We start from the raw sequence: 23578 nt of genomic DNA on the forward strand, positions 1-23578 counted from the left end.
AAGTGACTGCCAGCTAAGAAACCCACTTTCCACTCCCTCCCCACCACCCTTGCATAGAGATTATAACTAGTCCTCATCCATGGCTTCCCTGGTGGCTCTGCGGTAAAGAATCCGCCTGCCAATGCAGGATACAGGTTCCATCCCTGGTTTGCAAAGATCCCTTGGAGAAGGAAATGGCAACCCATTCCGGTATTCTTGCCTGGGAAATCCCATGGACCAAGGAGCCTGGTGGGCCAGTCTATGGGGTCACAACAGAGTCAGACAAGACTCAGCAACTGAAACAACAAAATCTCATCAATAGACTGAGGGTAAAAGAGGTCAAAAAAGTTGAGAAAAGGGCACTTGTCTCACCTTTCTCTTGCCTCTTCCCCAGACTGACAGCAGAGAACTTCAAACCAGAGGGGATGGCATAACTAATAACAGAAAGTACCCAAGACCTTGAATAACTCATGAAGGGGAAAACCATCCACCAAAATGATCACCTAAAACATGATGGGGAAAAAAAGAGTCATTTACTATGTTTGGCCAGTAAAATTGTGGACTTTGTTTTAAAAACAGCTAGCATTACTCTAATTCAGGAAGCTTCCGAAGAGCTTTATGCAAAGGAGTGACATGATTTTTTTACATTTCAAAAGGCTCACCAAGCTGTTATATTAAGAATAGTCTGTAGGGAAGCCAAGTGCAGAATCAAACAGACTAGTTAAGACATGGCAGTGATCCAGGGAAGAGACTATGGTATCCTGAATTAGGGTGATAAGAGTGGAAGTGCTGAGTAGTAGTCATAGTCTACAAATATTTTGAAGGTAAAGCTAACAAGATATTTCTGAAAGATTAGATGTAGAGTGTGAGAAAAGAAAAGTCAACTAGCAAATGGAAGGCTAAAGCTACTATCAACAGAAATAAAGGTCAGATAAAATTATTGGGGGGGTGTACTGGGTACTGAGGCATTATACAGAAACATCAGAAGATTCATTTTAGCCACACTGAATTTAAGTCCATTAATTGTTCAAGTGGGCAACTCAATTACATGAATCTACACAAATCTAATGTTTAGGAAACAAGTCTCAATTAGAAATACATATTTAGAAGTCATCAGCACATAGGTCACCAACGAAGGAAGAGTAGAGAAGAGTTTCAAGGACTCAGCCCTTTGATATTCTTATGTTAAAGGGCTGAAGAGAGTGTTAAAGAAGAATCTAACACAAGAGACAAGAGAAATGACCACTGAGGGGGGAAGAAAGCCAAGAGTATGATATATTGGAAGCCAAATGAAGAAAATTGCTCAAAAGGAAGAAGTGATCAACTGTGTCAAATTCTGCTGACTGGTAAAGTAAGATGAAGACCAAAAACTGACTGTAGGACTGAGGGAAGTTACTGGTGATTGTGGCAATTAGCAACAGTGAAAATAGACAATTTTTAAGTTTTACTGCTAAGGGAAACTGAAATATGAAACAGACATTGGCTGAGAAACAGAAGTCAAGAGAAAAATACCATTCTGTTTTTGCTTGGGAGAGATAATAGAATGTTTACATGCTAATGAGAAGAATCCAGCAGAAAGGGACTACAGGAGAATGAGGGAAAACTTCTGGAACCACATCTTTTAAGTCGATGAGGAAACAGGATCAGGTACACAAGTGGTCCAATAGGCAGTTAATCTATAATTAACAGGCAGAAAGGCAAAGTACATAAACACAGTTACTAGTAGTTGGCCAGATAATTATAAATAACTGGACTATAGTGAACCATGATTATAAAGTCCATCTATAGAAACATCTCTCAAAAGTAGTCATTCTGGAGAGCAGTGTTTGAATACTTATTATTTCAACTTCACTAAGTGCCCAAAAAGCTCTTAGAAGGCTTAGAGAGGTAGAGAGACCGCCTATTATCACTTTAATTGAAATCAACCCTTTCACTTAACTGACTACTCTATGGCACTAGATATCCTATCCGGGACTCAAGTGAGACACCAATTAGCAATTCTAGAATAACTGCATTCCAATTAAACTGTTAAGTCCTCTAAACACTAACTACTGTAAACTTTGCAAACAATTTTATAAGTAGAGAAATCTATCATTCTTGGGAACATTTTACAAGTATGTATGGTTTCAGGTGGGCTTTCCTGATGGCTCAGTGGTAAAGAACCTGCCTGCCAATCAGAAGACATGGGTCGGGAAGATCCCCTGGAGAAGGAAATGGCAACCCACTCCAGTATTCTTGCCTGGGAAATCCCATGGACAGAGGAACCCAGTAGGCTATAGCCCATGGGGTTACAAAGAGTCACACACAACTTAGCAACTAAACAAAAAGAACAGTGGCACTTGTAAAACCTACCAAATTTCAGAGAGGTTAAGTCCCAAGCTTGGCCCTGGAAGTTGGTTCATTAGTTAAGGAGGGTTTCAAGAACATAGAGATTAACATACTTTTGACCAATGAAGACAGCTATATAATCCATTCTGAGTTACTGTCTTCATTGAAAACATTTGGTCCTAAAGCATTCATTTATTTAGTGGTGTTACAAGCATATGAACAAAAAATATTATTTTAAATGTTTAGGCCCTATAAAAAATAAAGTTATCAAGCACATAATTCTGACATTTATATAACAAAAGTTTCATTGACTGTTCCATCAGTCAAAATTAACAAGTGTGCTCTTGACATTCAGAAATAACTACTTAGAAAAAGCAATAAATTCTGTAAAGCAGAGTTCTAACAGCTAAGTAACTAAGCAGTAACCTAAGTAAGTTTTCATTTTGACTCCATGTTATGTTCTATACCTCATTAGAAAATTTAAGTTTGTATACATTTTAATACTTTTCTCAATGCAATACCCACATTAATAAGTTTGCAATGTAACACCCACATTAATATTAATGTGCTTGCATCCTAAATTTAACTCACAAATTGCATGTTGTAATAAGTTAATATTAAAAACAAAAAACACGCTCACTCTATTAAATATAAACCATCTACTGAAAATCAGTGATTCTTACCATTAAGGGGATTGTGTACTCCTTTGCAAATGTGATAAAAGATAATGTATATAATTTCAGGGAATTCATAGATGCCTTGAAGCCTATATATGAGTCCCTAAGACCAAAAGAATCTCTGATTAGTGAAAAATAATGGAGTCCCAAATTTATCCAAGAACACATGAAAACTTAATATGTGACTAAAACAAGAACTGTAACATACAGAGAAGGAAAAAAAAGATGAATCATTAATATAATATTTGCCATAAGTGGCCATTCACTGAGAGAAATTACAACAAACATATGACTGCTTTAAAGAGCTAAATGTAAAAATATAAGCTATAAAACACTAACAAAATATAGAGAATAATAACATAATCTTGGTTGGGGGAAGACTTCTCAAGCAATGTAAGGCACCTACTTGCCTAAATTGATAGATTTGACTACATAAAATTTTTAACTTCCATACACCATAAAGTCAAGGGACAAATGACAGAACTGGAGAAAAACAGATACGACACAACAGATAAATGATTACTACATCTAACATCCTTTTTAAACCCTAAAAATTGGTAAGATAAAATACTACCGAACAGACATGAAAATGAACAAGTAAATTATGTTCAACTTAATTAGAAGTCAAGGAAACATAAATTAATACAACATACTATTTCACAGCTTTAGGAAAAAATTAAGCGCTAGCAAAAATTAAAAGCTGACAATATCCTGTGCTTGTGTGTATGCTGACAGTACACATTATTATAACCCTTGGGAAATAAATTAATAAATTTTGGGGGAAGTAACAGATTTTAAAATCTGTTAAATTACAAAATATATATATCTTTTGTCTCAGTAATCCCTTATTAAAATTTATCCTACTGAAAATAGTACCAACAAATAAAGAATTAAACTAATATAAGCATGTTTCTTGTAACACTGTTTTATAATATTAAGAAATAAAACAGTTTAAAAAAAGTGTGAAGGGGGATAAACTGAATGTTCACTATTGGCATAATGGCTTAAGAATTTATGATTCATGCATACTGTGGAATGTTATACAGCTATTAAAATGAGTAAGTCAAATGTATATTTTTTGACTTAGAAAGATGTTCTTTGACATTAAATGAAAAAAGCAAGATGCAAAACCAGTATTACGTATACTGTCATTCAATATTCACTGGGGAAAAAAAATAACTCTATTATGTGACACTGGTTTTCAGGAATTCCTGTTGATATACTTAATGATGTTTAAGTTTTTGACACTGGTTTTTAGGAATTCCTGTTGATATACTTAATGATGTTTAAGTTTTTCTTTTTTTTAAGCCATAAATGCAAGATTTAATAAATACGACAACACTTTAAGTCAACATTCTGTGTGACAGATGACACCACAAAAGTTTCTGAAAAGTGAAAATTGTGTGTTTAAGCTTTTCTGATGGCAAAATAAAAATGCTTTTATTGTTTGTGATTTGACACTTACAGAACACAACAACAATCTTTTTTTTCCCCCTGTAGCAAAAGTAAGCTATTTCAGTCCTTTCATTAGATAATATAATTATGTTCATTACATGGGTATAAACAAGCCACAGACATTACACTAAACTAATTCCTTTGTGGCAGAAATTGAATTTTCTAAGAATGATATTCATTCTTGGCAATAAATGCAATTAAACATTGGTGCTAGTTTAAAAATTCTATTCAAACCACTACATCTTAGTGTAATGTCAATATAAAGTCCCAAGCAGCCTGGTACAATTAAAGGGGAACATGATTTGAAATCAGACATACCTGGGTTCCAAGAATGACTTTGCCACTTACTAGGTATGTGGTCAAGTTATATAACTTTTGAACTTGTTCCCGCATTTGTGAAAATGGCTTTCTATGGTGTTCTCGGAAGATCTAATAAGAATAGCAAATATGAAAGGGTCTAATACAGAGTCTGATTGTCAAAATACGCCTCCTTCTGTGTTCCTTTCCGAAGGAAGATTACTTACATCTGCTTTAATACAGCCCGTTTCAGAAGACTTTTTTTAAGTCAAAAGACTGCTGATGTGAAGCTATGCATTTTATTTGCCATAATTTTACATCTGGAAAAGAAAATGGCAACCACTCCAGTATTCTTGCCTGGAGCATTCCATGGACAGAGTGTGGCAGGCTTACAGTCCATGGGGTCTCAAAGAGTCAAGTACGACTGAACGACTATCACTCACTCAATTCCACATCTCTATTATTAGCTCCTTCTAGCTTTTTGTATGAGTCTCCTTTTCAAGAATTATTTCATTTATTCCATATTTACTATTTCTAATAAAATGTAAGAGTTTCTTTCTTGTAAAAAGTCTTAAAGAATCACGTCATCTACCTAGCCACTACCTGTGGCTTCCTACATCCTCAAATAAATCTTTTTAAAATCATTCAGGTTGTGCCTATAGAAAATAATTTAAATTATAATGGGAAAAAATGTTAGACAAGGAAGGAAAATTAAAATCTGAAGTTATCCCAACCCACCATAATATGTATAAGAAATTCAAAGAGCAATACAACAAAGAACAAATATAAAGTTTAATTTAACATAACTTTCAACTTTCTTGAAGAGGAGTCTTTTTTTCTGTAAAGCTGGATCATTAACCAGACTAGAATATGACCATGAATGCTGCTAAATGGGTACAAACAAAAAGAGTATATTGGCCAACCTTCAAAATTTAAAGTAAACATTTTTCCATCGTATACTGCACACATTAATAAAATCATAATAAATAAATTTGGTATCTGTTCAAAATTACACAGGGCAAGTTTTACCTTAGAGTTGAAGAGTGGAATTATCCCTATCTTCAAATTTATTTGCACTTGTTGGTTTATTTGATATTCTTTGATAAACTGCACTTTAAAATAGTCTCCAGTGCTTTTTTCAAAGTATAAAAACTACAAATGGCTAGCTATTATTTGTAATATTACAATTATTTTCTGATAGATTTTTCCAAAATATTAATCATCACAGCAGCATACGTTACTTCTGAGTCTAAATTATAACGCTCCTATTTGTTTGCATTTCAAAACTTATTTTAAATGATGCGGCGGTGAAAGTGTATAAAATATACTTACTAAACATTATTTTCCACATTCAAATTACAGCCTCTTGGGCTGATTTTTAAGTGCCATGTACATTTAAAAATCAAAATGTATTGCTGACATTCTTTTAACACTCCCTCCCCATTCAGACTCTTCCCAAATGCCACAGTTCCTTACTGCTCTGAAAGTACATATCTGTGCATTCGTCTGGTCTTTCACAACATCACACTCCAACTTTTTGTACTTCAGATCTCTCCCCCAATTAAAGCAACAACTGTTAACTCTTTAAGGTACTTAACCATATGGCAAACTTTCTGCACTTTTCCTTTCGTTAACTTTAAATCTCATTATAGCAATTCCCCCTCAACGTTTCCTCCCCTTCTAAATTCACTACACCAACACTGCCGCGAAGCAACATACACACACAACTCCGTTCTTAAGCTCAAAATACCAGTTTAGCGCCACTAAAAAACAATTTAAATGCCTGAATACCTCGTTTCAGAACCTCACGGGAGCTTTTTATTTGCTTTCCTGTCCTACCTGGACAGTCTATATCTCTCATCAGTTGTGCGGTCCCTTGCTGCCCCCAGCTCGAGTGCAACTCACTACAATGTAATTCTTTTACACACCATCACTCCAGTATCTCCCCTCCATTTCAGCGCATCTGTCCCTTCGCGAACCTCCCCATTCCCAAAAGATTCAGTATCGAGGTGCTCACATCTCAAATTACAATACCCCTTGCCTGACACTGCTGGAGCTTTCAATATGACTTCTAAGAGAACAGGCAAGCCTGACCGTTTCGGTCTCCTCCAACAGTCAGTACCGGCTCCCCAACGAATTCGATCTTCTCTTGCTCTCTCCGCGTGGAATGCCTACTTCAGGGTAACCCTTTGGCTCGAGGAAGTCCAACCTTGCAACCTCTGCCCCTTGACCTCATGAACCCAGCATACCACCCAAGCTTAATTCACCCCCATTCCAGGGGCTTGTGTTCTCTTTCAGCCTCCAGCCTCCAAGCCAGATATCAGGTTAGATAAACGCCCACTTGCTCGGCTTGCAGTGCCTCCCCAGCCTGGCCCCTTCCACACACCACTCAGCCCGGAGTGACCCGGCTCCTCACCTAGCTTCGACCGGGACTCCTCCAGTTTCTGGATCTGGTTCTCCAAGAAGAGCATCGCCACCGCGAAGGCCACCACCGCCAGCAGCTGCAACTTGGGCGGCATCATAATCCTGAGGAGCCCCATGAAACCCGCTGCTCGGGATCAAGACATACCGCGGGGGGCGGGGATCGGGGACCCGGGGGCGAGGGAGACGCCGGGAGGAGCCCACGGAGCCGGGAGAAAGGCAAGAAGAGCGCGACAGCGAGAGAACCACCGCAGCGACCCCCCTTCGCGCCTCCCCAGTCCCCCGCCCCCAGGCGCCAGCAGCAACGCCGCCGGTGCCCGCTTCTCCTCGACAGACTCCACGGCCGACTCCCTCCAAAAGCCCGTGCAGCAAACACAGCGCGAAGCAGCTGCCGGGCTCTCGCCTCCTTCTACTGCCTCAGTCCCCGACCCCGGCGCCCGCCTGCCTATCCTCCTCCTTCTCTTCCTTCCTTCCCTCCCTCCTTTGCTCTCGGCCGCGCGCTTCTCCGCCAGCTCTGCGGCTGCGGCTGCGCCGCCCTCGGCCCCGCCCCCTACCCATCCCTCTCCGCCTCCACGCGCACGCCTCCACGTACGCTGCTCGGCAACCAGAGGCTCCGCCCTCTACTCCCTTTCGGTTGAGCTTATTGGACCGAAGAACTCCAGCACTTCGCTTGTGGTGCGTGTCACGGTTGGTTTCCTTTGCCGTAGGTATCAACCAAGTCGGCATTCGATTGGGTAAACTTGGAGAAGGAGGCAGGCCGAAACTGGCGAAGGCGGGGCTTCTTGACTGCTTAAGGAAATGTCGTGAATGAAAGGATGGAGCCCGGGAATCACAGATTTGAGGAGTTTAGGGAGATGCCTGATGTGAATTATCGAAAGGACCCCGTGACTTCATATTTACACCAAGTGTAAAGTTTTTGATCACCTTTAAGCTTACATATGCCCGTAGTTAATGCCCGTCTCCTCAGAATAAGAGACTTGATGGCAGCAGCCTCTAGCAGCCTGTTTTGGATCAGGCTCTGGAGTAGACGCCCCTAGCAGAGGGGTCTTCTGGGCAGCCGGAGACCTACGGAAGGTGGCAGTGATGGCGGCCCGGCCGTATGGATGGCTTGGCGCGGCGTTTGTGCTGCGGCTGCTGCTGGCCACCGTGCTTCAAACGGTGAGTGGAGGTCACCTCTGCTGCAGCCCCAGGGCGAGCGACAGGGATTGCGCTAAGGAAAACGGAATATTCGGTCCCTTTTGGGAGACACAGCTGAAAAGGGCGAGCTCCCCCAGCGGTTGCTGCGGCCGGCGTGCGACGTGGCTTTATTCCGGGTTTGACGATTATCTTTCCCCGCCCTGGGTTCCTAGCGATTCCTTCTCCTGACCTGAGTCTATCTTGAGTACAGTCTGTAAGACACGCCGTAAAAGCGGGTGAGGGGGTGGGGGACGGGAAAGGCACTAAGTTTTGCAAAGGAATGAAGATTGTTACTAAATTGGCAGAAATGCAAGGAACTGTCGTCTTTATGACAAAGCTTCCTTTCAAGTCTTAGAGGAAAGCCCTCAAGACTTTGGTCCAGGGTACACTTCCTTTTTACTTCTTTCTGTCATTTGTTTGTGGTCTCTGTGTCACTCTTACTTTTTTACCTCTGTTCTCTGGCACTCACAGGCCGCTGGGTACACCTCAGCATCATTTGTGGTTTTTAAACAACACTGTTGCAATAAAAGGAACTACTAAAGCATAATTTATTCTTGAAATTGATTTTCTAAAATGATAGCTTTCATCTCGCTTAAAATCGATCGTTGTCTAACCAAGTTTTCTTTTTTTTTTTTCGTTTTTATCCATTAACAGAAGAGATACCTTCTTTACATTTGAATGGGAAGAGGCTAGTTTCGACTTACTTTCCTATTCACTCACAAACGACTTATTAGAAGTTTTTAGTTCGTTTAACTGTGCATAATAAAACTTTTTAATAGGCACCACACTTGGAGTTTTCACAAGTGTCTTTTATCAGCCTAATTTTTCAAGTGTTCTCTGTTTTGAGTCTGCTGAGTATTCTCCTAGAGATCTGGTTTAATTAATTTATTCAAGGTTTGGAGGATTGAGGGTCTATACTGAAGGCCTCCACAAACACCTGGGCTTTTCTTTCATTAAGGAGTTTAAAGATCTGGCCTATTTACTTTTACAGCCTTACCTAAAAAGTGGATTATTTACTTCTCTCATTAACTTTATAGTACTTCATTATTCAGTCATTTGGTGCCTTAGAAATTACTGGAAGACCCCTTTCTAAACTTTGTACTCAAGAATTTTTTGTCAGTCTTAGATAATTTGTACTCACCACCATGAAAATATAAAGAGTAACATTTCAAGTTGACTTCTTCTGATCTCATTATCTCTTCAACTGTTTGATTATCTGTGGCTGTGTAAGCACCCCCTACACTTAATGGCTTAAAATAATGATTTCTCATGATTCTATGTGTCTGTTGAGCAGTTTCCCTGTTGATTTCCTTTGGCCTCATTTATACCTTCCCTGGTGCCCTGGTGGCTCAGACGGTAACGTGTCTGTCTACAATGCGGGAGACCTGGGTTCAATCCCTGGGTCAGGAAGATTCCCTGGAGAAGGAAATGTCAGCCCACTCCAGTACTCTTGCCTAGAAAATCCCACGGACGGAGGAGCCTGGTGCAGGGTACTGTCCATGGGGTCGCAAAGAGTCGGACACGACTGAGTGACTTCACTTTCTTTCATTTATACCACTTTACTGAGCCAGTAGGTCAGCTGAACTGAAGGGTTCTAGATGGCTTCATACTTAGTGGTGCTGTCAGCTAGGGTGACTTAGGTCTCCCTCATGTGACCTCTCATTCTCCAGTAAGGCCAGACACAGAGCAAAAGTGGCATTGCCTCATGAAGCCTAGCCTCAGAAATCACATCACTTCCACATCCCAATATTTGCCAAAGCAAATCACAAGACCAATCTGGATTCAAGGGTAGGGAAATAGATTCCATCTCTGCATGAGAAGAGTGACAGAGTCACATTGCAAAGAAGCATACATACAAGGTAGGAGGAATTTATGGTTATTAAACAATCTTTCGAAGTGATCATCCACAGAATTCACGCCAAAGAAATTTGGGTGTCATCTTCATTAAGGCCACCAACCTCTCTCTCCTTATATTATAGAAAACTTAACAAATTTCGTAAAAAAACATACTTACCTATTTGTCTGCCTCGGATCTTACTTGCCGGATGAGGGCTCAGTAGTTGAGGCACCTGAATGGGCTCAGTTGCTCCTCGGGATGTGGGATCTTAGTCTCCTGACTAGGGATCTAACCCAAGTGCCCCGCATTGCAGGGCAGATTCTTTAACCTCTGGGCCATCAGGGAAGTCCCTAGAAAACTTATAAACTTTGGCCTAACTGAAAAGCTTATGACATTTTGACTCTACTTGTTTGTCTTAGTATGAACAGAATGCTAAGTTTCTAATTAAAAAAAAAATAGATATGCAACAAGCAACAAAGGTTTACTGTATAGCGCAGGGAACTATAGTCAATATCTTGTAATAGTCTATAATGGAAAATAACCTGAAAAATAATATGTGTGTGTGTGTATTTATATATATATATATATAAAGAACTGAATCACCTTGCTGTGCACTTGAAACACTGTAAGTCAACTATACTTCAATAAAACCTATTAATTAAGGAAAAAATACAGTTAATAGCAGCTCATGGTTATCAGCATTCCAATGAAGTGACAACTGGGAGGATATAAAATGATTTAATCTGAAAATACATTCTGAGTATGCTTACGCATTAAAAAAAAAAAAATAGCATAGCCTAAGGGAGCTGTTTTCTAGAGTCTCCAAGAACTAAGTGGTATTCATTTTTTCATTCTGCTTGTATGTAATATTACTTTATTCAGAAAGGTCCTGTACTGAAAGCAGTGAGTATAAAATGATTTTCTGTTTCACAGATTCTAAGACACCACACTCCATCCCCTTTTCCTCACAGATTATCATCTGGATTGCTCTTACTTCAGTCAGTGGCATAACTGTCAGCGTGTTTGTTGTTTTTAGTAGTACATACAATAATGGCACATCATGGATTCTGTGAAAGGTGGTAGTAACAGTGGTTAAGGGTTTTGAGGGCAGGCTGGAATTAAAGCTTTTGTTTCCTTCTTTATAAGGTGAGGATAATACCTCTTTCATAGGATAAGATTAAATGAAATAATGATGTAAAGTGTTTAGCAACACTTTACAAAGTATCTGGTACCGTGTAAGAGCTTGTCATTATGGCTTGTCATGTTTCTGGTACTTATTTTCTTGGGGCTAATCTGTAAACCCATGTATTTGCTTTTATCTCAGATTTGAACCTTTTCAGAATTATGTGAGAACCCTGTGAGTTTTCTGAGTAAAGAGACAACCAGTCATGTGAATGTAGAAGTGGAGTAAAATGAATAGCAATACCAGACTTTTGCCCAAAGGGGTAATGTTCCATTAAAGTTATTACAGTTTCTCTGCCAACAACCCTCATGTTTTTAAAGAACACTAATACCAGAAAAATAAATGAATGATGCATTGTCTTTTAGCCTGTGAATCCTACTTAGAATTGGAGAAAGTTGTAAACTGTTAAGTAGTTATCTCAATCAGGGTTATCCCACCCTGCCCTTAAAATCCATGTCTTTCTTACAAGGGTGGCTAATTATTAGAAAATTCAGGGGATTTCCCTGGTCATCCAGGCCTCCATGCTTTACTGCCAAGGGTGTGGTTCAGTCCTTGGTTGGAGAACTAAGATTCCACAAGCACTATGGCAGAGCCAAAAAAGATGTGTGGGTGTAATTTATAGTTGAACTCTCCAATATTATTTAGCATTTTGTACTTATAAAGTGCTTTAATATATGTTCTGATGTTCTTACTTGAGTCAAAGCCTTAAGTCTGCAAAAAACGAATTATGGTAGGAAAAAAGATTCACTCATGAAACTCAAGATACCTTCTATCTCCCCTACACTTACCTCTATCCCGTGTCTATTATAATGATTTAAATATAAATAGTGTTTTTGTTTCCACAGTGGAAGGTAAGAATAATTCTAACATTTATTAAGTACTCACTGGTGGAGCCTGGTGGGCTGCCGTCTGTTGGGTCGCACAGAGTCAGACACGACTGAAGCGACTTAGCAGCAGCAGTGTACTGGACAGGTTACTAAATGCTTTCTGTACTTTTTCTCCTTTAATCCTCCAAACTCTGTGAAGTAAGTGGTAATTATTCCTATTCAGAAATTCAGAAATAAGGTTGCTCTGAGTTGGTATTTGAATCACGATGTCATCAGACTCAAATACGTTTTGCATGTTCACTCTGCCTGTCAGTAGGTGCTCAGTAAATGCCAGAATAAAACCAAGTATTATGATCCCATGATTTTTCATTTGAGATTCTTGTTTTGTAAAACATGCTTTGGTAACAGTTTCTTAACATTTGTTTAGCAGTTCACTGTTTCAAAGTGATTTTACTTTTATTGCCTATTTTAGTTACCATGGCTGCAAAACAGATCACCCTGAAATTTAGTGGTATAAAACCATTGTTTATTTTGCTTTCAGATTCTATGGGTTAGCAATTCAGACAGGCACGACAGCGTGGCTGTGTGTTCCACGATGTCTCAGACCTCAGCCTGAGACTAAAGACTAAAGTGTGAAGGCTTTTTACTCACACATCTAGTAGTGGATGCTATTTGTCAGCTGGAGGCCTCAGTTCTCTGCATGGGCCTCTCCACATTCTCTCTGTAGTTTAGGCTATCTTACAGCATGGTGGCTAAAAGTTGAGTATTTTAGAGAAACAGAGACACGGCACCTGCAAGCCCTAGTCAAGCAGAGATGGCTTTCTTTTTTATGGCCTACCTTCAGAAATCACATAATTATCACTTCTTGACACTCTGTTTGAAAGAATAGTCACAAGCCCCTGCCAGTCACATTTGGGATGATGTATATATTTTGGTATGGCCATCTTTGGAGAAATAGAAATTAACCTGTGAAATAGATGAAGCAGATCACTTTACAAGTAAATAAACTGTATTCAAAGTACTAGTATGGGAGCAAGGTTCTTAGATCCCTATGGCTAGACTGGTATACTTGATATGTTTTGATACATTATGATATATCCTGCCCACTATTACTTAGATAAGGTAAAGGATGTTTGTATAAGGGATCAAATTAGGATGTTGACTTAATGTAAGGCCAGTGGGATGATTAGTATTTGGAAGAGTATGCCAGCAACACTTTTAAAGTTTTTTTACAACGAGATATGCCATTTGATTTTATCAACTTGATTAATTAGCTGGTGGGCCAAATCCAGCAAGCCTTGTTTTTGTAAGTGAAGTTTTATTGGAACACAGACACACATTCATTTATTACTGTCTGTGACTGATTTTGTGCTGCAATAGCTGAGTTGACTAGTTCAACGGAAACTATATAGCCACCCAAGCCTCACACAATTACTATGGGACCCTTCACATAAAATCTGCAGACTCTTGGTCTAGATCAACCCATTACAGTCAATCTGAAATTCCCCCTACTTGAGTCTGGTTTTGACCAATTCATCTGCTTAACACGCCTGAGAACTAGCATGTACCTGCGTGCAAAGTCGCTTTAGTCGTGTCTGACTCTCTGCAACCTTATGGACTGTAGCCTGCCAGGCTCCTCTGTCCATGGGATTCTCCAGGCAAGAATACCGGGGTGGGTTGGCATGCCCTCCTCCAGGGGATCTTCCCAACCCTGGGATCAAACTCCCATCTCTTAAGTCTCCAGCATTGGCAGGCAAATTCTTTACCACTAGTGCCACCTGGAAAGCCAAGTGCTGGAAATACAAAGAAATAATTTAATGCTTGCCCTTGAAAGAGTTCACAGCATTATTGGGGAATCAAACAATCATAGGTTTACATAGTGCAGTGTCATAAGTGTGCTGTTTTACAGCTATGCTTAAGTTTCTTAGAAAAGATAGTGGCTAAAGATTGGAATCTGCTTTTTCTCAGAGAAGGCTTCCTAAGAAAACTGATACTGATCAAGTTCTTGGAAAGAAGTAGAATTTAACAAGGTGGAAAGGTATAAAAGAGCCTAACGTAAAAAAATATGAGCAAATAAATGTATGTTTGAGTAAGGGTTTTGTATTTTCAGGTACTATAGGAATCCATTGTAGCTGAAAAGTAGAATGGGATTGGAGGTGTAGTGAGAAGTAGGACTAGCTGACCATTTAAGCCACTGAGGCAGGAAAAGATTTGAGAGTTCTTTTACAGACTTGAGGCTTGAGAGCTCTTCAAATTGTCAAAACTTAATTGATTGGTTCTCAGTTCAGTTCAGCCGCTCAGTCGTGTCCGACTCTTTGCGACCCCATGAACCGCAGCACGCCAGGCCTCCCTGTCCATCACCAACTCTCGGAGTCCACCCAAACCCATGTCCATCAAGTTGGTGATGCCATGCAGTCATCTCATCCTCTGTCGTCCCCTTCTCCTCCTGCCCTCAATCTTTCCCAGCATCAGGGTCTTTTCCAACGAGTCAACTCTTCACATCAGGTGGCCAAAGTATTGGAGTTTCAGCTTCAGCATCAGTCCTTCCAGTGAACACCCAGGACTGATCTCCTTTAGGATGGACTGGTTGGTTGGATCTCCTTGCAGTCCAAGGGACTCCCAAGAGTCTTCTCCAACACCACAGTTCAAAAGCATTAATCCTTTGGTGCTCAGCTTTCTTTATAGTCCAACTCTCACATGCATACATGACCATTGGAAAAACCATAGCCTGGACTAGACGGACCTTTGTTGCAAAGTAATGTCTGCTTTTTTTGGTTCTAAGAATGGTGAAGAATGTGGAGTCTAGGTTGACTGACCTGGACAACTGGGTAGTCAGGGCAAATGGTACCATTTTGCTAAGATATTCTGAATATGAATACATTGGAAGGAATAGATTTTTAAAAGATGTTTCACTGTTGGAGAATTTGAATTTACAGTGCCTATACATCTAAATGAGAAGATGTTGGAAGCTTGATGCTTAAGAAAAAAGACTTGAGAGTTTTTAATAAATGAATATTTGAAGCCATGGAAAAGCCATAGTTCTCCATGGAAAATATGCAAAGAGAGGACTAAAAATAGACATGGGGAACATTTAGGAGACGCACAGCAGAAGGAGGAGAGGGCAAGCAGATCCTAAGTTCTTGAAATGAAAATTCATTTTTCTGCAAGATATATATGTATGTATATCACAAAGAAATAATATATGATCTTTTTTGTGAATCCATGTTTTAGCCAAGCTGCAATATGACAAGTTTTTAAGAAAAAAAAAAAATTGGGGGAGATGGGAAGAACCAAAGACTCAAGGTTACAGAGTTTTAAAATAATTTTAAAATTGTCTCCAAATGAGGTGTTTCACTAACTCTCTAGTATGTGTGTTAGATTTTGACAACTCTAGCTTGTTCTTTTTGGAAGCTTTGTAATGTAAAGATGACTTTTTTCCCCCCTTATTTTTTGTTTTCAGGTCTCTGCATTGGGAGCAGAGTTTTCCTCAGAGTCTTGCAGAGAGTTAGGTTTCTCCAGCAACTTGCTCTGCAGCTCCTGTGATTTGCTTGGACAGTTCAACCTTCTGCAGCTGGATCCTGACTGTAGAGGGTGCTGTCAGGAAGAAGCACAATTTGAAACTAAAAAGGTACTGCTTTCTAGTATCTCTTTTCCATTAGATGATTTAGTTGAGATGAGGTAAAATGTTAAATTGCTTAATCAACTTAAATACAAAGAAGTCATTAGCTTCTGCATTTTGTAGTTTTAGAAACTGGACTGATTTCTTGCCTGGGGCATTAGATCCATCAAAGCAAATGAGGGGGAAAAGTATGGTTATAGACCAATAGACCATCGTACCATGGCTGTGCTGTCCACTCTTCCTTACTTCTGGCCATCTGAAACCAGAGAATAATTAACTAGATGGTTTTATTCAGTTACAATAAGAACCCAGTCTTACAAATGAAATTTGAGATGAAAGTAAAGCACCTACATAATTGTCAACAGTAACTTATAACTTTTAATCTGGTTAACTAAAGAATATGGTCGGTTAATTTGCACACCTGTGACTAATATTTCCTGATACCTGCTCTCACCTTTAACACCTGAAGACAACCAGGACTAGGTAGTTCTAACTATCTGGTAAAATCTGCTATGGTTTTACCCACTGTTCAAATTAATAGTAAACTTGCTCAATTTTTAAATCTTTTCATTAGACCTGTAGATTAATTTAAAAATTATCCTGAAAAGGTCGTTTATATCATCCAAATCAAGCTGAATTGATGAAGTCCCTGTGTTTGAGAAAAAATGTCAGCATCTCTCTGCTTTCTTTCCTTTTAATATTCTTTCAGTTTTACTTATTGAGTCCTCTTTGAGGCATTATGGTTTGTAAAGCTTTCACACAGTAATTGTATCTTCTCATTACTAGGTAGTAAAGGTTTATTTCTAACAATGAATACAGTTTTATAGGTTTGTAAGAAAAACAAGCAGACACGCTTTAATGTCAGTATTCAACTGAAAGTTACACTTGATTTCTCAGTTGAAAACCTGAAATTCCTGTGTCCCAGATGTGGCTTCCGAGTCTACCATGGTTTTCATTTTCTTGGTTCACATACACCCATAATATATTTTAATGTTTAGAAGATTCCCATATATAAAAGTTAGTCTTTATTGCAAGTAAGTAAAATCTAAACAGATTTTTAAAACTTGATTTTAAATAGACTTAAGACATAGGACCTAATTCGTAGGCTCCTTCTTTCTTGTTTTCTGTTTTGTTTCTTCATTGATATATTCACATGAGTCAGGTGGCTGCAGTGTGATTGATCCTCTCATCTTTAAGCTGTTACTCTATGGTCTGTACACTCACTCGGCCAACAGTAATTATTTCTTGAGACACCAAACAGATGGATTGAACAACAAGGGGTGTTTTAAAAGAAATAATCTTTATCACACACCTCCTTTGTAATCACGGGTAAGCTGAGAAAGTCTAGCCTTTGACTAATATCAAATATGCCTAAACTATAAACCAAGTGCATATAAAAGCTGTTTTTACTTAATTGCCCTTTCTCAGTAATTCTTTATAATATACAAATTTTGTGAGTTTTTTTTTTAAGCCACACTGTGCCACATACAGGATCTTAGTTCCTCAGCCAGGAATCAAACCCATGCCCCCTGTAGGGGAAGTGCAGAATCTTAATCACTGAACTGCCAGGCAAGTCCCTATGATATAATTTTAGTAGAACCAAACTTCAGTCACATGCTTCTTAAATTAATCATATTCCTGTTCAGTTTTCATTATTAATTGAGCTCTGTTTGATATCTTGACACGTTGCAGCAGTTACAGCTCAGCATTATCCAAGGGGAAATAGCCCACTGTTTAATACATGCCTAACTAATCACACAAACTGAAATGTTTATTATATCTAAGTGCAAGTGAGCCTGTATCCTGATACACCTTTTATACTGTACTTGTTTTTTCTCAACTCCTTGCTTATAATCTGTAAGATGTACTTCTCATTAAGTATTTGCTCAGACAGTATTGCACAAAATCAGTGAATGATTTTCTTTAAGAGGCCTGGTGGAACCAAAATACTTAAAATAGTAGTATAAATATAAAAGTATGGCAGGTCAGGCAAGCCTCCATGTAGATATAAACCACATTCTTATATAAAAGTGGTAGACTTCAAATTTAATCTGTGCAGTACTGCTCTCTGGATTGTTGGTACATAATCATAGGTGGTCATGTATGGATGTGAGAATTGGACTATAAAGAAAGCAGAGTGCCAGAGAATTGATGCTTTTGAACTGTGGTGTTGGAGAAGACTCTTGAGAGTCCCTTAGGCTGCAAGGAGATCCAACCAGTCCATCCTAAAGGAAATCAGTCCTGAATATTCATTGGAAGGACTGATGCTGAAGCTGAAACTCCAATACTTTGACCACCTGATGCAAAGAACTGACCCATTTGAAAAGACCCTGATGCTGGGAAAGATTGGAGGTGGGAGAAGGGGATGACAGAGGATGAGATGGTTAGATGGCATCACTGACATCATCAATGGACATGAGTTTGAGTAAACTCCGGGAGTTGGTGATGGACAGGGAAGCCTGGCATGCTGCTGTCCATGGGGTCGCAAAGAGTCAGACACGACTGAGCAACTGTACTGAACTGAACTGAATCATAGGTAACAATATACACAATAGCTTTTCTGTCTCATTCAACTCTGACTTAAGGCTTAATTTTAAAATTATAGTTTAATTTAGTTCTACTTTGAAAGTAAAAAAAAGCAATATATAGACTAGTTTGTTGTCGTTTAGTCATTAAGTCACGTCTGACTCTTGAGACCCCACTGACTGTAGCCCACCAGGCTCCTCTGTCCATGAGATTTCCCAGGCAAGTTTACTGAAGTGGCTTGCCGTTTCTTTTTCCAGGAGATATTCCAGACTTGGGGATTGAACCTGCATTATAGACTAGTGCCTTATGTCAAAAATATTAAGAATACTTAAACATGGCTATGTGTAAATCATTGGGAATATAAATTTTTTAGAAGAGGAAATTTGTAGTTTATTTGCAAGAATGTCTTGGCAATTTATAATAAAGAAATGTTACCTGAGTACTCATTTTGGCTCTTATCTTAGTTGCATGCTTTATAAGTCTGTTCAGGGATGAAGCTAATCATTTTTCAAATGCATACACTCAAGTCAATAGGCTAAATTTAGCCTTTGATAGGCAAAAATATAAAATTCGCTTTTAAAAAATGTATTTATTCCCAACAAATGCAGAAAATATCTTCTAAGCCCCTTATTCTGCAAGTAGATATTCCTATATTTGTTTGTATTTGGTCTTGTTTCTCCCCCACTTTTGATCGTAAAGGACCTAAGTAAACATCACAGATAAAACTAGAACAAGATTTTTTGGTTAGCTGGTTTACTACTGTTTTAACTAGTTTTGCTCATAACTGTGTACCTAGGTACAATTTACAAACATTCATAAGGATATTGACTGAATTATTAAGAGCATACTAATTTGTTGTTGTTTAGTCAGTAAGTCATATCCAACTCTTGCGACCCCATGGACTGTAGCCCGTCAGGCTCCTCTGTCCACAAGATTTCCCAGGCAAGAAGACTGAAGAGAGTTGCCATATTCCTTCTCCAGGGATTGAACCCATGTCTCCTGCATTGGCAGGTGGATTCTTTACCACTGAGCCACCAGGAAAGCCTGTGTACTAATTTGTAACTTAAAGTAAAAAAACGGTAAACTAATGAAAGAAAAATGTTTAAATCTTGGTGCTATTAGTATTTACTAAGTAGTGTAAGTGACTTCTGCTTTTTGTACATAGAATCTTATGATGGAAGGGAAGGAACTATTCTCTTCACTACTGACTGACTCTCTGCTTGTGGTGGGAAAACATGTAACTGCCGGTTCTTGCTTGTTGTATCTTACAGCTTTTCCCACCAGAAAAGGACTAATTCTTCTCCTGTTAGGTCTTTGAAGTATTTTAGACAAGGACTGTTACTAGCTCAAGTTGGGTCACTAACCAGTTATTAGCTAGGATTGTGGAATAATGTAAGAACTGCCACAAAAGCTGCCACAGTAGCCATGTGAGAGGTTACACCAGGGAGCAGATGGATGATGCGCTCTTAGGTAAAGAACAGACTGGTTTTTCCCCTCAATTACTAGAGTATACCACTTCTACTTAAGCTGTTTTAAAGATTTAGCTCAAGTGTCCCCTTTTCTGAGAAGTCTTCCCCAATTTCTCCTCCTTAGCCACCACCACTGCCACTTGCAAGTTACATTAAGCTACACCTAGGTCTTCCCTCATAGCTCTGTCAGTAAAGAATCTGCCTGCAGTGCAGGAGACTCAGGTTTGATTCCCGGGTCAGGAAGATCCCCTGGAGAAGGAAATGGCAACCCACTCCAGTATTCTTGCCTGGAGAATCCCATGGACAGAGGAGCCTGGCAGGCTACAGTCCATGGGGTCGCAGGAGTTGGACATGACTTAGCAACTAAACCACCAACCACCACTGCATTCCCAAAGCACTTAAACATGCCTGTGGTGTGCAGTTAACTATGTTTCTGAATCCCCAGCCTTTAGCTTACAATATAAGTTTTTGCCCTTGAATAAGGCTCTTTTTACTAAGAAATAATACATGAAATTCTGTAGCCAACTTCACAGTAATTTAGAAGTCAGCTTAAGCAGCATTATTCAAAACAGTGGCAAATTTTAAGCTTTAGCCTATCAGAAGCTGAATGCTACTTGTGTGTAAAGCATAGAAGGATGAAATGGAGGTTGGGCTAACTGCGTGAAATTGTAGTCCCTAAAGAGATTTCACCATTGCTTAAAATAGATTCACTTTTGTAGTGCGTGTAGCATCAAAACTATGAACTGATTTCTTCAAAGGAAACAAATTTAATTCAACAGGTTATTCTAATATAATATAAAAACACTGTTCAGAAAGTTTTTTTTTTTTTAAAAACTAAATGTGTAGCAACAGTTCAAATTCAAGACTTGTGAATAGCAACAATACTAAATAAAGAAACAAATTTACTTAATAATAGCTTCAAACATTCATTAAGTTCTTATTATATGAAGGTGCTCTTCCAAGACTTTATATGAATTAACTTATATAATCCTCACAACAACTCCATGAGGAAAGTACCATTATCATCTCCATTTCATAGCTAGGTCTGAGACAAGGAGATCTTGCCTAAAGTCATACAGCTAACAAGTGACAATAAAGATGTATGTCATATATTTGTGTAAGAAAAGTTTACAAGTTTCTTTTGTGCAGTTATTCAGTTGAACTGAAAATAGTTTAAATTTATTTTTTATAGTCTCTATATGTGGCATTTCATCTGCCTTTAATATGAAAATTAAATGTGGTGAATTTTCTTAGGTATTTGCAAATCAGAATCAGCTTCTGTCTAAGCATGTTAAAACATTCTGTCACATTTACAGATTATAATATTTATAAGGAAAATAAAACCTTAAAGTAATCATAATCAATTTCCAGGCTGTCTTAAAACTGCATTTCTTAGACATACCTTCTTCAGAGTCAAAATAAACTTTGTTTATATACTAAATATTACTTCATACTGTAGGCTCTGAAAATGCCAAAATAAGACAAAAGTCACTGTCCTAGAGGACTCAAAGAAATAGACATGGAAATTGGACTACTGGAATGCATTTGGCAGGATATTCTGTTAGGATGAAACATAATATCCACTAATGTAGCTGCTTAAAAAAAAATTAGAAATTAAATAAAAATCAGAAGGAGGAGGGAATCAATAAATTTCTTAAAGTTGACATAATCAAGAACTATAGATACAACCGTGTTAATCACTATGGAAGTGACCAACAGAAGAACTAAAAACAGACAGTTTAAAAGTTATTGAATGAGAGATAGGAGGCAAAGGAAGATTTTTAGTTGTTATTTTATACCCCTCTGTACAATTTCTTTTTTGTTAATTTTCCAGATGCATTGATTTCTTTTAAGCATTCACAGAGATAAGTTCTGTAAACAAAGTAAATGGTATAAAAGCACCACAGAAGGAAGGATATAACCATCTGACAGGTCAGATAAATGTTACCCCTTGCTTATGTAGAAGTTGATGCTTAAGATAAGTTGGAAAGTGATTAGGAGAACGTCATCTCTGGCAGAAGGAAAAGTATTTGAAAAGGAACAGAGTCGTCATGAGGGAGATGACCATCTAAGATGAATCAGATAGCTTATTATGAAGAGAGAGAACAATAGGTAAGTAAGTAGGGCCTGTGTGCCTTGATGGGAAGTTTGAACTCTACCCTATAGGCAGATGATGACAGATGAGGACTATAAACAGTAAATTGGCATCAGATTTGTGTTTTAATAACTTTTGTTGGTGTTGTGAATGATAGTTGACAGAGCAGAGAGGAGTACCGTTGCCAGAAAAAGAACTTAGGATGCCAGCTTCCAAAAGAAAGATGCAGGAAGGAGCTTAAACTAACACACTGTAGTAAAAATGGAGAAGGGACAGATCTGAAATAGATTTAGGCAACAAGAAACAGGATTTGTTGACTGACTGGATTGAAATGTGGAAGGGAAGAGTGAGGACACTTTCCAGTGTTTTTATTTCAGAAACTGCTAACCTCAACACAAGGCTGCAAAAGAATTCCATCTAGCTACAAGGTAGCCCCTGAAGGCAATGATGGTGGATGGGAAAAGAGGCAGCGACAGAGGATAATTTTTAGTAAAGTATACATCCCTTAGTTCCAAACTGCCTTTTCAGTTTTCTTTTTGAAGATAGAAGTGTTAAGTTCTACTGTAGCAGGCCATGAATTTTATCTGGGTACCATAATAAGTTCTAAAATAGATAGTATACTCCTCAGAGAGTAGGCAAAAAGTAAAAATGTGTAGACTGGCCTAATTTCTTTTTTTCTAATTTCACATTGTTGCTCTTCATTTTTGTATCCTGTTTAACTTTTGAATTATTGCAGCTCTTTTGGTATCAGTTTTTAAATTGAAAATACATTAGTTGATTAATTTTAATAGAATGAAATCATTTAATTTGAGCCAGCTCTTGTTTTTTATTTCAGATAATTGTAATCTTTCTTGCAAATGATAATAATTGCCTCCTTTTTTATGACAGTGGTGTTCACTATTGGATGGTAATGGAAACACACGAAGAGTTGAATTCTCTTTTGAAAAGCAGCTTTTCCTGCTTTATCTTTAATATGTAAAATAAATGTAGCCAATTTTTTTTTAGATATTTACAAATCAGGATCCGCTTCTAAGCATGTTAAAACATTCTGTCACATTTTCAGATTGTCATATTTAAAAGGGAAGTAAATCCTTAAAGTAATTCATAATCTATCTCCAGGCTGTCTTTTAGCCACATTTCCTAGACATACCTACCTCAGAGTCATTTTGGCACTTTCATGTTCATTTTTTGAGACTATTGAATGGATATTGAATTGTTTTTTAATAGGATCTCAATCTCAGATTTTCAAATTAACAGAATTCTAGGTTACACTTTTCAAACACTTAGGAGCAAAAATTAATTAATTTTTTATTAAAATTTTTTATGTATATTGATTTTTTTTATTGAGTACTTACATTAAATTGTTTGCCATTTTTGTTACTTATACATATTCCCAAGGGGCTAGTTGGTTTTGTTTTTAAAACTACTTACCTTTAAGATATTCAAGCTTAGGGTCATTTTTACCATTTTCTGGATATTTTGACCTCAGGAAATATAGTGGCATTGTGTCATTATTCTTTACGTTGTGTGATATTCTTTAGGTATTAATAGGATTAAATATATTGTTCCCAGACTATACCCTGAATTATTCATACTTACAGCTGAAGTGTGTATGAGAATGTGTGTGCTCTGTATCTATGAATATATTTGCTTCTAGGTGGAAATCTGATCGTTACAGTCTTAACCTCT

At 38.2% G+C, this 23578-nt stretch overlaps 2 protein-coding genes across 3 annotated transcripts in view; one reads left to right on the top strand and one right to left on the bottom strand.

Moving 5' to 3' along the window:
• Nucleotides 1-7658, bottom strand: part of HS2ST1 (heparan sulfate 2-O-sulfotransferase 1) — a 178584-nt gene extending 170926 nt beyond the window's left edge. The window contains exon 1 of one of the 2 annotated variants that reach the window (XM_061121470.1): nt 7153-7658. In XM_061121470.1, coding sequence (XP_060977453.1) covers nt 7153-7276 — 124 coding nt within the window. In that variant the 5' untranslated portion in view covers nt 7277-7658. The remainder of the gene's footprint in view (nt 1-7152) is intronic. The other variant, XM_061121471.1, reaches the window with a different exon arrangement.
• A 501-nt stretch (nt 7659-8159) lies between these two features.
• Nucleotides 8160-23578, top strand: part of SELENOF (selenoprotein F) — a 37561-nt gene continuing 22142 nt past the window's right edge. The window contains exons 1-2 of the mRNA XM_061121472.1: nt 8160-8315; nt 15641-15808. Coding sequence (XP_060977455.1) covers nt 8241-8315; nt 15641-15808 — 243 coding nt within the window. The 5' untranslated portion in view covers nt 8160-8240. The remainder of the gene's footprint in view (nt 8316-15640; nt 15809-23578) is intronic.

This window comes from Dama dama, chromosome 20 (genome assembly GCF_033118175.1).
Source record: "Dama dama isolate Ldn47 chromosome 20, ASM3311817v1, whole genome shotgun sequence".
NCBI classification, from domain to species: domain Eukaryota; kingdom Metazoa; phylum Chordata; class Mammalia; order Artiodactyla; family Cervidae; genus Dama; species Dama dama.